Source organism: Protomyctophum parallelum (genome assembly GCF_964188405.1).
Source record: "Protomyctophum parallelum genome assembly, chromosome: 20".
Taxonomy (NCBI): domain Eukaryota; kingdom Metazoa; phylum Chordata; class Actinopteri; order Myctophiformes; family Myctophidae; genus Protomyctophum; species Protomyctophum parallelum.
In genome coordinates this window covers 307,701-324,778 of record NC_139718.1, presented here as the reverse complement: position 1 = coordinate 324,778, position 17,078 = coordinate 307,701, and the positions used below count along the sequence as shown (strand labels likewise).

The 17,078-nt window shown below is 44.1% G+C and overlaps 1 protein-coding gene across 2 annotated transcripts; it reads left to right on the top strand.

Annotated features, from left to right (window-relative positions):
• The first annotated feature begins 58 nt into the window (after window positions 1-58).
• Window positions 59-15,353, top strand: LOC310877556 (uncharacterized protein). Of its 2 annotated transcripts, none has more exons than XM_083791464.1 (8): window positions 59-99; window positions 331-397; window positions 1,109-1,189; window positions 1,796-1,873; window positions 7,803-7,989; window positions 11,487-11,672; window positions 12,140-12,277; window positions 15,137-15,353. In XM_083791464.1, the coding sequence occupies exons 2-6, from the start codon at window positions 374-376 to the stop codon at window positions 11,570-11,572; spliced, it is 456 nt and encodes a 151-aa protein (XP_083647590.1). In that variant the 5' UTR covers window positions 59-99; window positions 331-373; the 3' UTR covers window positions 11,573-11,672; window positions 12,140-12,277; window positions 15,137-15,353. The 2 variants fall into 2 exon arrangements, with proteins under 2 accessions (XP_083647590.1, XP_083647589.1); XM_083791463.1 differs by having other exon boundaries at window positions 15,130-15,353.
• The last annotated feature ends 1,725 nt before the right edge of the window (window positions 15,354-17,078 follow it).

The following is a 17,078-nucleotide window of genomic DNA, read 5'->3' as shown; positions in this document are numbered from 1 at the left end:
GCAGCCTGTCCTGCTCCGTAGTCAACGTCCAGTCCAGTCACCTGGTCGTCACAGCCAGCAACGAAGGAGGGGAGAGTGGAGAAACACGTGTCACATCAGGTACGCGCTTCAGTGCACATTGATGTTAAGAATGCTTCATAGCACTGGCCCTCTAGTCCTGCATGGGGGCCCGGACAATTGCTAGTTTTCTGGTTTGCCATCTAGAGTACCAGGTCTGAATTAGTCCCTGAGCAGACAGAGGAGATCAGCTGCTTCACGACATATAATTTAAACAAAATCATAGATAGCAAATAGCAAAACTTACGTGTTGCTTTTTCCTTTACACTCAAGGATGAATTAGATGTCACTTGAGAAATGACTGTTGACGTTGGCCATGGACATAACCTGTAAATCTCAGGTACTGACTGTGGAAGGAAAGAGCTTCATCATCACTGACCTGAACCCAGGAACCTACTTCAATACTTAACGTGTTAGGGGGGGTCTGGAGATCATCTCTGTAGAATAGGAGACCCGCAGACACTAGTTGGACAGGATACTTTCTTTCAGTTTTGCACTGTCTCTGTCAAACATGGCATGGCACTGAACAGCAGGTCTGTAATATGATATAAACTGCTTTTATTTTATATTCTTTGAGAAAACAGATGTCAACGACGCATTTGTTACTCTGAACATTCACTGCGTGTCAGTTGATTTTAATCTTTATCAATGCATAAACGAAAGCACACAACACAATACATCTTCACTTGGTAGTGACTACGTATGTGTTGTGATCTAATTGTTTAAGTATGTATAGGCAGGCCAATTAATTTGTTATTAAAAATGATAAGTCAACAACCTTTTTATGGTTACAAATAAATGCTTCTACATAATATTTCATATTGCCTTTTGAATGCAGACGTGAGCCGATGCTGATTTAAAAAATGCCAGTTATCTCTCTATTAGTCCATCTCTGTCTTATCTTATCTCTATTAGTCCATCTCTGTCTTATCTTATCTCTCTATTAGTCATCTTAGTATATATATATCATACATTAGTCTCTATTAGTCCATCTCTGTCTTATATTGAATTAATCTTCTTATGATGTTTTGTTTGTTTTTCCCCCAATAAGACGGGGAAGACATCAATCAGCGACATGTTTTCTGACCTGAGGGACGGACGCAAGCTGGAGGGACTAACAGGCAGCACCCTGGTAAGAGAGAGTGTGTGTGTGTGTGTGTGTGTGTGTGTGTGTGTGTGTGTGTGTGTGTGTGTGTGTGTGTGTGTGTGTGTGTGTGTGTGTGTGTGTGTGTGTGTGTGTGTGTGTGTGTGTGTGTGTGTGTGTGTGTGTGTGTGTGTGTGTGTGTGTGTGTGTGTGTGTGTGTGTGTGCGTGTGTGTGTACGCGCGTGTGCGTGCGTGCGTGCGTGTATTATTTCATAATACATTTCGATTTCAGCTCTGACATTACTTTTATATTCAGACATGCTCTAGAATGTGAAGAGTCTGCCTGTGCTATTAACTCATTTTGGCTTAAAAAAAATCATGAAAATGTGTGCAAATCTTTGAATATATATTTTCTTTGACACCGAACGCTTTTAACTTAAATCTTTGCTTCTGGAGGTCCCTGGAATAACATATTTTCGGCGGCCACTAAATCGAAACATAGGTTTCTCAGAAAACTCATGATTTAGAAGGCATTTTGTAAAATCTGGTCTCAGTCCTAAATGGTTTTACCGCCATTTGCTGCTATCCTTCTGCATACAAGTAATTTCCTTCCAAAATGCAAAAGCTAAAATTGTCCTTTCCCTTTCTCCACAGACCAAAGAGCGCGGCTCCACCAGAGTTCGCGCTCTGAACAACATCAACAAAGTACTTCAAGTCCTGCATCAAAACAACGTGAGTGCACTGATCACATCTCTGGCCTGTTTGTTTCATCTTCTGTCTCATTTCATTCAGTCAACAGATGCTGTAATCTAATTTATATGTTATTAACATATGCTGGATTCAGCACGCACGCACGCACACACACATTTACTTTGTAGATTTTGATTATTATTGCAAAACATAACATTTACCACTACGCACCACTATACACATTTTGGCCATTTGCAAATAGCCGCTATTTGCTGTTGGTGTTTAAGAGGGAAGAGTATTATTTTGGGTTAGGGTTATTTAGGGTTTTTAAATCACACCCGTGTGAAGTGAGGGGCGCTCTTATCATACGTCATCATACATCATCTCATTCTGACCAATCACAATTTGCGTCCTCAGTTTTGTCATCAAGGTTTTTGTTGAGTGCACAAGGGTTAGGGTTACACACACAGGCTAAACACTCAAAAATAGTCATAGGAAACAGTAGCAAAACAATGTGTGTGTTTTCACAAACCCTCAAAGCTGGACAGAGAAGGGGCTATCGCCCCTCAAACCTAAATATTGATGGGATTTTTGGTGTGTGTGCCAGCCTTCCAGAAAGTGACGTTTTGTGAGCTTGTAGATCTGCTGTTTTCACTAGTTTGGGTACCAGGCAAACAATGACTTTCTCTTTTGCGACTTGAGCTAAAACGCTTTCGGAATGCATATTTATAAAAGTCATTCATCCTGACAGGTTACATGATTTATCCCCCCTCCCCAATGCAACACAGTGATGGTATTTTGCACGCACACAGACAAGTGCTTGACTTAAACATGGACAACGAGTCTTGCTCAAATGTAGAAATGAGATGGCATAGGTGTCTGAATCTAGAACTCGATATAATATCTTTTGATTTAGTTTGCAGCACTGCCCATCCTTACTCTCTTAACTCTCAACCTCCCCCCAGGCCCCCATGATGGAGCTGACAGCACACCAGAGCAGCGTGGGTAATGTGCTGCAAGCAGGGAACAGCTGATGGCCCAGGGCAACCTCACAGAGGAGGAGGGAGAGGCATGGACCGACAGGCCAGGTACACGCACACACACACACACACACACACACAGAGCGTCAAGTGGCTGCTGGCTGATCTGCTGTTTGTGCTCCGAAAACAGCTGATCTGCACCAGGTTTCAAAATGAACCCCAAAAACATGGTAATTGTGCTTACCAATGCTTACCAATGTCTCTGTGAGCTTGCTGGCTGCAGTGTAGCTTGTTCGTTAGCTGTCACTCGTTCATTAATTTGTTTCACCTGTGTACTCTCAGAAGCGCATTGAAGTGAAGTGGGCATAGTGTGTGTCACTGTGTTAGTCTCTTCTGCCGTCATGCAGGACTTTCAAATTATTGTAAACACAACATGAACATAGTACTCTTATTATGCATATCGCATTCTCGCCAAGATATATTTCTGAGTAAATAAATAAATAATACTAATGATAAAAAAGAAATAAACAAATGGTTCAAGCCCATAAATTAATATTCGAGTGCCAAACCTAACGAGCGAACAGCCCGTGTGTGTGCGTGTGCGTGTGCGTGTGTGTGTGCTTGTCTATGCCTCAGAATATTTTGATAGTACTTTGGAATGCATCAGTGTCACTTGCACTATACTTGCCGTGTTCTTGTTCAGTCTACAGTACACCAAGTCGCTTCAACAAATATAGCAAATCCACAAGCTCACAACGCGTCAGGATTTGTTATTTTTGGTGATTGTTCCTCCCAAAATAGTGACTGTTTACTGCTGTAGGCCTAGTTTATGACTTTCAGCACCAGAGACAGCTCCCCCATGGCTGTGGGCCTAGTTTATGACTTTCAGCACCAGAGACAGCTCCCCCATGGCTGTGGGCCTAGTTTATGACTTTCAGCACCAGAGACAGCTCCACCATGGCTGTAGGCCTAGTTTATGACTTTCAGCACCAGAGACAGCTCCCCCATGGCTGTGGGCCTAGAGACAGCTCCCCCATGGCTGTGGGCCTAGAGACAGCTCCCCCATGGCTGTGGGACTAGTTTATGACTTTCAGCACCAGAGACAGCTCCACCATGGCTGTGGGCCTAGTTTATGACTTTCAGCACCAGAGACAGCTCCCCCATGGCTGTGGGCCTAGTTTATGGCTTTCAGCACCAGAGACAGCTCCCCCATGGCTGTGGGCCTAGTTTATGGCTTTCAGCACCAGAGACAGCTCCCCCATGGCTGTGGGCCTAGTTTATGGCTTTCAGCACCAGAGACAGCTCCCCCATGGCTGTGGGCCTAGAGACAGCTCCCCCATGGCTGTGGGACTAGTTTATGACTTTCAGCACCAGAGACAGCTCCCCCATGGCTGTGGGCCTAGTTTATGGCTTTCAGCACCAGAGACAGCTCCCCCATGGCTGTGGGCCTAGTTTATGGCTTTCAGCACCAGAGACAGCTCCCCCATGGCTGTGGGCCTAGTTTATGGCTTTCAGCACCAGAGACAGCTCCCCCATGGCTGTGGGACTAGTTTATGACTTTCAGCACCAGAGACAGATCCCCCATGGCTGTGGGACTACTAGATTATGCAGACTGTGAGACTAGTTTATGACTTCAGGACCACAGACAGCTCCCCTCACTGCTGTGGCATTAGGCTCTATTTGTAAATAACTTTTCATACTTATCCGGGCCTCTTCCGACTTCCTTCACAGGCCAGATTAACCCTTTGTGGTGCCCGGTATTACGACCAGGGCTTGGCGCTTAGCATTTTCCAAGTAGCACGTGTGCGACTAAGTTGAAAAATCTAGTAGCACACAAATTATTTTAGGAGCACGATGAAAAGTTATCAAATAATGTGTTTTTGAGGGGCCCCTCCTATGTATACCGGTATACCTAGCTTTAGGCCCCACACATCTCATGATTTGCCATTGACGATAAACGAAATTTGGTCAAATTTCCACTAAATATGACGTAAATTAAACATCAAAACATTAAATGCCATTGACATTGAAAGGAAAATGTCATATGTACATAATATGCAAACCAGCTATTAAACGAATCACAGCTAGGTATTCTGATGTACGAGATGATTCATGATGATGTATGATGATAAAGAGTGTCCCTCACTTCACCCAGGTGTGATTTTTCTTTAATAAAGTGATATGAGGTAGGGACGGGCAATATGGCAAAATATTATATCACAATATCTTTTCAGCAATTATCAAAATATTGATATTCATCAGGATATAATTTTTATGTTTATTTTTATATAATCTATATAACCAATTTGTTTTTATGCTGATAGACTTTTGGTTTTTTTATGCAGATAGATAGATAGATTAATTAAATTATTATCTATATAGCTATCTATCTATGTTGCTCATGGATGCATGGATGGATAGACAGACTATCCGTTTTTATCCTGCTGTTCTATCATGTGATATTCGATGCTGGGCAAGATGATCGATTGTGAATTAAATTGTAACATTCTCCTTGGCTTTGACTGCTTCAGACAGAACATCTGACACACAGCTACGGTAGACTATTCATTTACTAAGCTGGTAATTTACTCGGCTGCCTACCGTTGCTCGTTAAGCAGGTTACACAATGGATGGACCACTGATATTTATCCAGCCAGGTCGGTGATTACTAATATCATTCATGCTGTGCAACACATGCTTTTGTAAGCGAGTGTTTTGATCGATAATAATCCGTCACTCTTTATTTGTGCGTGCAGCCGTGAACAGTGTTTCTCCCGCGTTTGGTTAAAAGTTGGCGTTCAAACTTTACAAATAAGTTTAGTATTCAACGTGTCGGGGACACTATCATGCTGCGTTCACTCTGACGCTCTAGTCTGTGCTGTCTGTGAGGGAACAACAGAAACACAGTCTGTGCTGTCTGCGAGGGAACAACAGACACACAGACTGTGCTGTCTGCGAGGGAACAACAGACACACAGATTGTGCTGTCTGCGAGGGAACAACAGACACACAGACTGTGCTGTCTGCGAGGGAACAACAGACACACAGACTGTGCTGCCTGTGAGGGAACAACAGACACACAGACTGTGCTGCCTGTGAGGGAACAACAGACACACAGACTGTGCTGCCTGCGAGGGAACAACAGACACACAGCACAGAGTGCTAAAAGGGGGAGGGCCGAGGGCGGTGCGGTGGAAGCAAGGGGAACAGATCTTCAAGCTAAAATGCATCGAGCCTCGACACGTTGTTAGCTTGTAGATCTGCTCTTTTTGGCGAACGACACCGCCGTACTACAAATATAAATGTAGGTATAGAACTGAACCAGCTCAGTGGCCTTGTGGTTAGAGTGTCCGTCCTGAGACTGGGAGGTCGGGGTTCAATCCCCGGCCGGGTCATACCAAAGACTCTAAAAATGGGACCCAGTGCCTCCCTGCTTGACACTCAAGGGTTGGATTGGGGGGTCAGTCCCTGCTTGACACTCAAGGGTTGGATTGGGGGGTCAGTCCCTGCTTGACGCTCAGCATCAAGGGTTGGATTGGGGGGGGATAGTCCCTGCGACATACTAGCGTCATGTCCAGAAGGTAAGCAAGAACACCATATACCAACTGTGTGTCTGTGTGTGTGTGTGTGTGTGTGTGTGTGTGTGTGTGTGTCTGTGTGTGTGTGTGTGTGTGTGTGTGTGTGTGTGTGTGTGTGTGTGTGTGCCACCGAGTGGCGCGCTATGAGCTTGTAGGTCTGCTATTTTTGAAAAATCGAAGAGCGACTGACATAGAAGACATTTTTAGAATCTGATCTCAGGTCAGAATGAAAACTGTCAGGATGTAGAAGACATTTTTAGAATCTGATCTCAGGTCAGAATGGGTTAATAATAAATATTATTATTATATTATTATTATTATTATTCACGTTCGGCATGAAGGTATACCGTCTCTTAAACCCCATTTTGGCCTCAAAATTAGACCTCACAATTAAAAACAAATATTCTAAATCCTCCAGTTTTCTGAAATAAATGTTTTCACTATTTTTGAAAAAATAGCAGATCTACAAGCTCATAGCGCGCCACTCGGTGGCGCGCTATGAGCTTGTAGATCTGCTATTTTTCAATAGCTAAATTATAACATAATATTTAAAACACCAAAAGGGGTTCCTGCGGTTAAATTAGGGTTAAATAACTAAGCCGATTAAAAAAAAAAAGACTTCTAAACTGTTTCTACAGCTCCATCTCAATGAATTAGAATATTTTGTAAAAGTTAATTTTCATCTGTAATATAATTCAAAAAGTGAAACTTCCATTCCATTATTTAAAACATTTTTTTGTTTTAATCTTGATGAGCTACAGAGTACAGCTCATGAAAATAAAATCATCATCATTCATCTCAATGAATTAGAATATTTTACGAGACCACTAAAAAAATGATCTTTTTAAAACGAGAAATGTCGACCATCTGAAAAGTGTATTAATGTATGCAGTTACTACTTGGTCTGGGCTACTTTTGAACACATTATTTCACACATTTTCACCCCCCCCCCCTTTTCCCCTTACTGTATATTCTGTTTCTTTTCCCTTTTTGCTTCCTTTATGATGAATTCCTGTTCTGTTCTTTAACTATATAGAAGTGTCTATTTGTACGTCTCTAAATGTTTTGATGAATTGAACATGGACCCTGTTGTATTAGTGTAATGCTTAATTGGGTCGTCCACTCACAGTTAACAGTCTTTGTATTGAGTTTGTGCTTGAAATGTACTGTAATTCTGCAAACTGTTAATAAATATTTCAATCAATCAATCAATCAATGTGGCGTGGCATGGAGGTGATCAGCCTGTGGCACTGTTGAGGTGTTCTGGATGCCCAGGTCTGCTTTGATAACAGCCGTAAATTAATTTTAGTCAGACAGTCAGTGTGTGTCCAGTGGAAACCTCTATGAATCTGATCTCAGGTCAGAATGGGTTAATTGTTCAGTCTCATGTCTCACATGTCTCCCCCTCCCCCAGATCCCGTCGGGCCTGTTCATCCCCAGCATGGCGGTGGGCGCCATCGCCGGGCGCATGGTGGGCATCGCCGTGGAGCAGATGGCGTTCCACCACCACGACTGGATCATCTTCAAGAACTGGTGCCGCCTGGGAGCCGACTGCGTCACCCCCGGATTCTACGCCATGGTGGGGGGGGGGGCCTGTCTGGGTGAGTGTTAGACTCTACACCATGGTGGGGGGGGGGGGGGGGGGGGGGGCTGTCTGGGTGAGTGTTAAGGCTGGATTTACGGGGGTGGGGTGACCACCGAACTACAACATGACGTCACTGAGCCGCGGTGAAGAGCAAACCACCGCCACCGCTCCTGCCCTTCTCTCTGTTTTTACTCACCACCGCTCAACGTTATTTCAGCTCCGGTGGTCAGCTCACCACCGGAGCGGTGCTCACCTCACCACCGGAGCGGTGGTCAGCTCACCACCGGAGCGGTGGTCAGCTCACCACCGGAGCGGTGCTCACCTCACCACCGGAGCGGTGCTCACCTCACCACCGGAGCGGTGGTCAGCTCACCACCGGAGCGGTGGTCAGCTCACCACCGGAGCGGTGCTCACCTCACCACCGGAGCGGTGGTCAGCTCACCACCGCCGCTCGCCGTGCTCACGCAGGTGAGAGAGAGGGAGACAGACGCCGTCGGTTGGTTTTGGTCGCAGGAAAATTAACCCATTCTGACCTGAGATCAGATTCTAAAATATGTCTTCTACATCCTGACAGTTTCATTATTAACCCATTCTGACCTGAGATCAGATTCTAAAATATGTCTTCTACATCCTGACAGTTTCATTATTAACCCATTCTGACCTGAGATCAGATTCTAAAAGTGTCTTCGATTTTTCAAAAATAGCAGACCTACAAGCTCGTAGCGCGCCACTGCTATTTTTCAATAGCTAAAGCACGACATGATGCTAACACCAAAAGTGGGTCAAAAAATGGGTTAACCCGTTTTGACCTGAGATCAGATTCTAAAAACGTCGTCTACATCCTGACAGTTTTCTGAAAAAGCTATGTTTCTATGTCAGTCGTTCTTCGATTTTTTTCAAAAATAGCAGACCTACAAGCTCGTAGCGCGCCACTCGGTGTCGCGCTATGAGCTTGTAGATCTGCTATTTTTCAATAGCTAAAGCATAACATAATGCTAACGCCAAAAGGGGTTCCCGCTCCAAAATGGGTTAAATGATTTTTAGTTTTAGACGTTTTTTGTCTCTCGAATGTATAGTTTTCGTTTAGTTTTTAGTTGACCCGGAATGTCTTGGTGTTAAGTCTAGTTTTAGTCGACTAAATGTCATAAGATTTCAGTCGACTAAATCTATGGTTGATTTAGTCGACTAAAATGTATTTTGGCGGGCCTTGATGCCGTCGTAATGGCTGATTTTACACTCAAAAAAATTGTTTAATAACTGTCGTCCTGTAGGACAGCGCCACCTAGAGGGTTAGGCTCTTCATCTGGTCAAACTCAAGATGTCAGTGATCCACCCACTTAAATAGACACCCACGGCCACGGGTTTGATTGATTGATTGAAATATTTATTAACAGTTTGTAGAATTACAGTACATTTCAAGTACAAACTCAATACAAAGACTGTTAACTGTGAGTGGACAACCCAATTAAGCATTACACTTGTTTACAACAGGGTCCACATTGTTCAATTCATCAAAACATTAAGATACATACAAATAGACATTTCTATGTAGTTAAAGAACAGAACAGGAATTCATCATATAGGAAGCAAAAGGGAAAAGATACATATTATACAGTGAGGGGAAAGGGGGGGGGGGGATTCAGATTTCACAGAGGCCAGTTTCGAATTGCAGCCATCCGTAGGTGCCCTTTGAGAGCGGTTTTGAAGGAGTCAAGGGATTCACATGTCTTAATGACTGTTGGCAGGGCGTTCCACATTTTGGTGGCAAGGAGCGAAAATAATTTAGTCCCTTGTTTGTGCCGAATCTGGGTTGTACATCTGGTTTGTTGCACTCCCTCTGGTGTTGTGGGTGTGGACTTCGTTTACATTAAGGAAGTATTTAGACAGGTACATGGGTATCTTAGTGGTGTATCGAATCTTGTGGACCAGACCCATTGCAAGATGCTGTACTCACGTTAGTAGTCAGTGGGTGGAACCAACACAACATGGTCATTAGATCAATTAATTAAATATCATTAAATACAGTAAAAATACACATTTCTCAAATCCACAACAGTGGAATAAGCAAAAGGACATTGTGAAGTTGCCCGAGGGCCAAGTCTCCAAAAACGTCAGCGATGCTTTTTGTGGATTTTATGCAGATATTCACAATGAAAGAATATCAAACTGCAAAAACAATACTGGCCAAAAGTACAAAATGAAGAACTCAAGAATACCTAATGCAAAACTTAGGACAATGGAAAAATAACCAAACTGCACTAGGCTATGCCCCTGGACTGGGCCCTAGCAGCTCTCTCACTGGGCTGTCAGCATGATGCCTGCCCGAGCATCACTGACTAGCTCTGCCTGCAGTCTCCCCTTTATAGGGGAGGATCCTACCACCCACAGAGAAGCAATTAACCATACACAGCTTACCTTAATCAGTGTGTGTGTGTGTATAGGGCACGGGCTGCCCCGTGGAATGCACTTCCCATTGCAGTCAGAACTGCAGCATCACTCCCAGTCTTTGATACAGACTTATAGCACGTTATGTAGACAGCACTATAATTGCATTGTATGTAGTCATAGCACGTCATAGTACATATGTATAGCATAGTAGTATATATGTATAGTTTATATGTATAGTTTCATTATATAGATATTCCACCGTTACTTTCTTAGCTTACACATGTTTCATGATAAATGTTTTTATGTGATGTATTCCCATGCTTTTTTTGTTCTTGCTTAATGTAAGTCGCTCTGGATTAAGAGCGTCTGCTAAATACCTAAATTGTAAATTGTAAAATGTGACAGACATCATGATTATTATAGAATCTAAGACCGTGATTCACATAATCAGGTATTATTACTTGGGCAACAATTCAAATATATACAGCATACGATGAAGAAATTATTTTAAAAAATGGCTGATGGGGAAGTCTTCGTTCATTCCCTTTGGGGACATTGTATTTAAAGTGTAAATCCAAAAGGATTCACGTTGTAGCAACAATCTATTCAGATCCCCTCCTCGCCTGCATGGGGGGGGGGGGGGTGTGTGTGTGTGTGTGTGTGTGTGTGTGTGTGTGTGTGTGTGTGTGTGTGTGTGTGTGTGTGTGTGTGTGTGTGTGTGTGTGTGTGTGTGTGTGTGTGTGTGTGTGTGTGTGTGTGTGTGTGTGTGAGAGAGAGCGCGTGTGAGAGCGCGTGTGTCGTGCGCACATGCAACCATTCGGGTGTGATTGACCATGAACATGTTTACTGCACCCCCGGCTTCTAAAGGTCACAGCCTTTGGATACATAATAACCCATGAGTGTGTGTCTCTGGGTGCGCTCAACTGCTCTGAAGAAGATTAGTAGTAAACAGAGAGCAGCCACAGATGTGCAACGCTCGCTCACTCACACACACACACAAACCTGTCTCCTCAGAGGCTCAGGTGTGTAGCCTGAAGCCCAATCTCAAAGACAGTTGATCAACAAGGTTAAATCAGGCTCTCTCATTTTAACCTCCTCTCTCTGTCTCTCTCTCCCCCCATGCAGTCCACGGCTTTGTCGTCCCTGCTCTCCATGAGGCCCCAGACCCCCCGCGGGGACGACGAGGAGGAGGACGGCGTGGACGTGCCTGACGGACAGGCGGCGTGGAAAAAGGCCTGCCCACCCCGGAGGAGAAGATGAGGCAGGTGGCCAAGAACGTGCCCACAGACATTGTCCCTATCAACGTCACAGGTAGGACACCACCAACCGCCCTCCTCCACTCATCTGATTATCTCTTTTGGACATCTAGTTTTCCTTTCACCCTTTGGACATCTAGTGACCAGACCCTGTGAGCGGTGCCGTCATTCATCATAAAATATATTAGTTCCGTGTCATGTTCTAGCGCCGCCCCACACCACCCACCTAGTCTCATTAGCGTGACCTTCCTATTTGAGGCTGATTTGGCCTCATCCAATCTAATGTTCTCACCTACTACTACTACATTATTAACCTTTTCACTGTCCGTTGATGTTTCTGTGCTTTGAGTGGATACATTGTATCTGCCCAGCCACAGTGAATGAAGCTGTATGTCTGCCAGCCTCGTCTCCTTTACTATTCCGTTTTTATCTCCCCTCCCACAAACGGACTGTGTGTGTGTGTGTGTGTGTGTGTGTGTGTGTGTGTGTGTGTGTGTGTGTGTGATGCGGATCCTGAAAAAGTTTCCTCTCAGCCGCCCCCTCCCCGAGGCTCTGAGTCAATCTACCGCTGCGGAATGGATCGAGGGGCAATTGTGTTACGTACGTGACATAATTCAGCCCCAGCTCAGCTCCAGTACAACCCGGGTGCGCCACAAACGTGTGAGTAGGAACAAATTTTCCTTCTTGTGGCAGCACAGACGATCGAAAGTGATTCAGATCATTCTAAATGACAGCGAGTACCCCGACCCGCCTCCCTGCCCCAGTGACGTCACGATGGTTAAAAACCACTATGAAAATAAATGTCGCAGCCAGACAATGATCAGTGATCCACTCCCATTACCACCGTGGGAAAATAGCCTACAACCAGTACGGCCCGCTGCCTTTCCCATCACCTCCCACTTTACACCTGATGAAGTAGGGTCTGTTTTGCACAGCCTACCAAATGACAGGGCTAGTGGCATAGATGGGGTAACCTATGAAAGTCTTAAGACTGCACAGTCATGTGAGAAATTAACATCCATCTTTAATGTCTGCCTGGACAATAAGAGAGTGCCCGAATCCTGGAAAGGAGCCATGATTCACCGTATCCCAGAAAAAGACAATGTACCTGATGATCCATCTACATGGAGAGACATTTCCCTCCTCCCCACCATCTATAAAGTGTTCATGAAATGTATCCTGTCTCGTGTGCTTCCCTGGCTGACAGACAATGGCATCTTGTCACCTAAGCAGAAAGCATACATAAATAGACAGGGGATGAATTAACATGTTTTCTGTCTTAAAACTGGGATCGATGATTTTAAACATGAATCCTGTAAATTATACTCTGTATTCCTGGATTTCCGTGATGCTTTTGGTTCTCTGACCCATAATGTAATGATTAATGCCTTAGAATCAATACATCTACCTGGGGTATTTATTGACATTATTAGGGATGTGTATGAAACATCATTCATACAAGTCATCTGTGGGAAACAGCTGACAGACCCAATACCTCTCCAAGTAGGCATTACAACAGGCTGCCCATGGAGTGCCATTAACTTTGTTCTTGCCATCAATGGGTGGATTAAGTGGTTGTGTGACTGTGCCCCACCCAATGTGCTGTCCCCAAACCCCATCCAGGGTTATGAGGACGACGTACAGTTAGCCTCTCGGGAAGAGAGTGTTATTAAAAACATGCTCGCTAGAACAGATAGATTTCTGGACTGGTCCGGTCTAGAGGCAAAACACACTAAGTGTGCTGTTCTCTACCAGAGGCGTAGTGGTGGCAACCGCTGGTATAAGTCTAAGGCTGACAAAACCCCTGAGTTCACCATCAACTCACAGCCCATACGTGTGTATGACCTACATGAGTCATACAACTACCTAGGGCATAGATTTAATATTGCAGGGGAATGGAAAGAACAGGTTGAGTACATTACATCTGAGTTTACAGCTAGGCTGAACCTGATTGACGCTTCACCACTACCACTGCTGATGAAGTTGGAGGCTATCAGGCAGGTTGCCCTGACTAGAGTACAACACCTCTTCTCCAACGTCCATCTGGCATGTAAAACACTTAGTGATCTAAATGACAGTGTAGTTCACTCTGTGAGGAAGTGGTTCGGGCTCAACACCCACACCACCAGAGACATTATTTTCCAGTCCAAACAGGACGTTGGGTTTGGCGTGCCGAACGTGGAGTGGATATATAACGCCACAAGGCTGGCTCACTTGATAAACATGCTAAACAGTGATGACACGACTGTCAGGGAACTTTCTAGATCTTCTCTGTTTCTAGATATGAAACGGCGTAAAGTGCCACTGGCAGCAGAGGGCGAGCCAAGTTTCCTGGGGCCCAACCTTAAAATGGACTCACATGCTACTGGGTTTGGGGTGTCGTCAGATTGGCCTGACCTCAATGACCTCTGTGTGAGAACTGGAGTATCTCTGTGCTGGGTTCGACCTGACTCTCAATCTGTAGCAGTTTCTGAGGACATTATTACCAGCTGTTCGATCTCAGTAAGGAGTACTGTATACTGTAATTGATACGGAACACCATGTATCACCAGTCAATGCACGGAGGTACCTTATAATGCTACAACAGCAAAAACAACAACAACACTGGACTGGTTTAAAACTACAGGGGAAGCTAGCTTGCCTTCCCGATGCAGACCACACCGTATCTCATACAATATTCAAGAATTATGCAGTCGATGAGGACATAGTCACCTTTACAGTCAAAGCCAGATTACAGGTCCTTCCAACCAGACTCAATCTCTCTCTGTGGTACCCTAACACGTTTCCTCCTCATTGTCTGCACCATGACCACACTCCAGTTACAGAAACACTGTCACATATTCTTAATGGCTGCTATGTATATAAGGGGATGTACATTGCTCGGCACGACAGAATTGTTGACCTATTAGCTAAGGACATAAGTTCATATGTTTCATCATCTGCCAAAATGTATAAGTGTCTCAACTGCCGTGTTCATGCACAATAATGAAAATGATGCTTTTTCAGATGTCACAGCTAATACACCAGATATTGTTGTTGTTGATGAGGACAGTAGAGAAGTGACCATTTTGGAAGTGGCATGTACATTTGACCACAGTATGGAAGAGGCATTCCTTACCAAGGTGCTTAAGTACCAGCGTATTAAGGATGCTATTATGCAGCTTGGCTACAGATGTAAACTACTTGTGTTCATGATTTGTGGAAGCCTCCACAAATCAGTCGTGAGGGGCCTGCAGATTGCAGGCATGCCCAAGCCGAGAGCTAAGGCATCGGCAAAATTCTGTTCAGTGTCTGCAATATTTGGCAGTCGCCATATATGGAGAAGGCGATGCTTTCTGTACCCGTGATCTGTATTTGAAGCACTTGTTATAGAGTTTTCTCAAGTTTGCGCATCCACTACTGTTTGTGTTGAAGAAGTTTCTTGTAAAATGTGAATACAAATAAAGATGTTAAGTGTGTGTGTGTGTGTGTGTGTGTGTGTGTGTGTGTGTGTGTGTGTGCGCGCGTCTCAGGGAGCAGATCCTGCGTGTGAAGGGGGAGGAGGAGGGAATTCCTCTCCTGCTCGTGGGGAACAAGTCGGACCTGGAGGATCGGCGCCAGGTGTCGGCCGACGAGGTGACGAGCCGAGCCGCCGAATGGGGCGTCCAGTACGTGGAGACGTCGGCCAAGACGCGGAGGCGCGCCCTTTCATATTTACATGTCTATTTCAGCTCTGACACTTATTTCAGACATACTCTAGTATGTGAAGAGTCTGCCTGTGCTATTAACTCTTTTAAGCTTTTCTCCATTGGTGAAAAGCTGGAGTTTGCGCGATGGCAGCAGGCTCTCAGTCAAATCTGGTCACATATTATAATTATATAATGTATACCATATATTATGATATACATAATGCATATTATGCCAATCACTGTGTTGAGTCAAACTATTTCACCTTTCTATGTTGCCGTATACAGTTCAGCGCTACAATGGCACTGCTTTAAGCACAATCTGTACTTCATAATATATGTATAAAACAGTGGTTCCCAAACTTATTCATGTCCTCAAATTGACACAATTCTTTCCCGTGGACCCCCATTTGAAAAGATATGCCAGGGACCCCCATAAGAGAAGATTATTTAAAAGATATGCCAGAGACCCCCATAAGAGATTTTATTCGCAACCCGTTTAATGTCAAGGACCCCCAGTTTGACATGCATTAGTCTACGGACCCCCGTTTAATGGGGTTTCTCTCTCTGGGACCCCCAATTTATATTGTAAAATCAATGTTAATTTAACTCTGAGAGTGTACAAATTTGATGATGTGTCGAGTTGCTTTGCACAATTAGAGAGTACCATTTAGTTCCATGTGTTACACTCTCAGAGTTACAGACCCATAAGGGTTCCATTTGGTTCCTAACTATCATTTAGCTGGGGACCCCCTGGAACTCCCCCAAGGACCCCTGGGGGTCCCCGGACCCCACTTTGGGAACCACAGATTTAAAAGATGGATTTTTGGACGAAACAAAAGTATTTATTGTAAACCAAAAAGTGTAAAGCTTTACATTGCAATGATAGTAATGATTGCTATAGATGTTCAGTTAAAATCTATAGGCTATGTAGTCGGCCACCAACCAACCCCCCATCTGAACATCTGAACCCCCCCCCCCCCCCAGAAGCAAAGATATGAGTTAAAAACATTCGCTCTGAAAGGATATATATTCAAAGATTTGCACCACATTTTCTCGATTTATTTTTTCTCCAAAAATAGCAGATCTACAAGCACCGAGTGCCTATGAGCTTGTAGATCTGCTATTTTTCAATAGCTAAAGTGTAACATGATGCTTAAAACACCAAAAGGGGTTCCCGCCCAGAATGGGCCAACCTTAAGTCCAAAGTGTGTAATGAAAAGTGAAGTGTGAGTGAACATCTGTCCACTCTTTGTTGGTGTTAATTTAACCAAAATTGGACCCATCAGGGTTCATTTGGTTCCATTACTACACTCTTCAGAGTTCAAGTATTTGACTGTGAATGTACTGGTGTTTTATTTTTGTATTAGTTGCCAGTGTTTAAATTTCAAAGAAAAGGTTGAACATAAAATGTGTCGTATTGAGTTGTAATTCTGCATAGAATTGGTCTCGACCCAGGATTGTACTTTTTGCTCACGTTGTGCAATATTTATCGTATTGTATTGATGAGAAATCTACCCTGACCATGTTTAGGTCTAATATTGTAATAATAATAATAATATAGAGTGTATAATGAAAGATGTTCCATAATCATTCATAGCATTAAGGGCCCTTAATGCGTCTAAAGGTGTTTTCAAACGAGCAGTGATTTAAGGCGCCTATACTTCATTTTCAATGAGAACTGCGTTTTTTTGCTTTTTCCTGTACACGCGGAGAAGTCAACGACAAGCGCATTGACGCGGCCGCGGTCCCTACACTTTTTACATGAGGGTCCACCATGTTCAATTCATCATAAC

What these genes read in the sequence shown, in the direction of transcription:
- LOC310877556 (XM_083791464.1), top strand. Translation starts at nt 374, where the DNA reads ATGGACATAACCTGTAAATCTCAG. An exon ending in ACATAACCTGTAAATCTCAG is followed by an intron (nt 398 to 1,108) that starts GTACTGACTGTG and finishes TCCCCCAATAAG; the next exon opens with ACGGGGAAGACATCAATCAG. An exon ending in GACTAACAGGCAGCACCCTG is followed by an intron (nt 1,190 to 1,795) that starts GTAAGAGAGAGT and finishes CTTTCTCCACAG; the next exon opens with ACCAAAGAGCGCGGCTCCAC.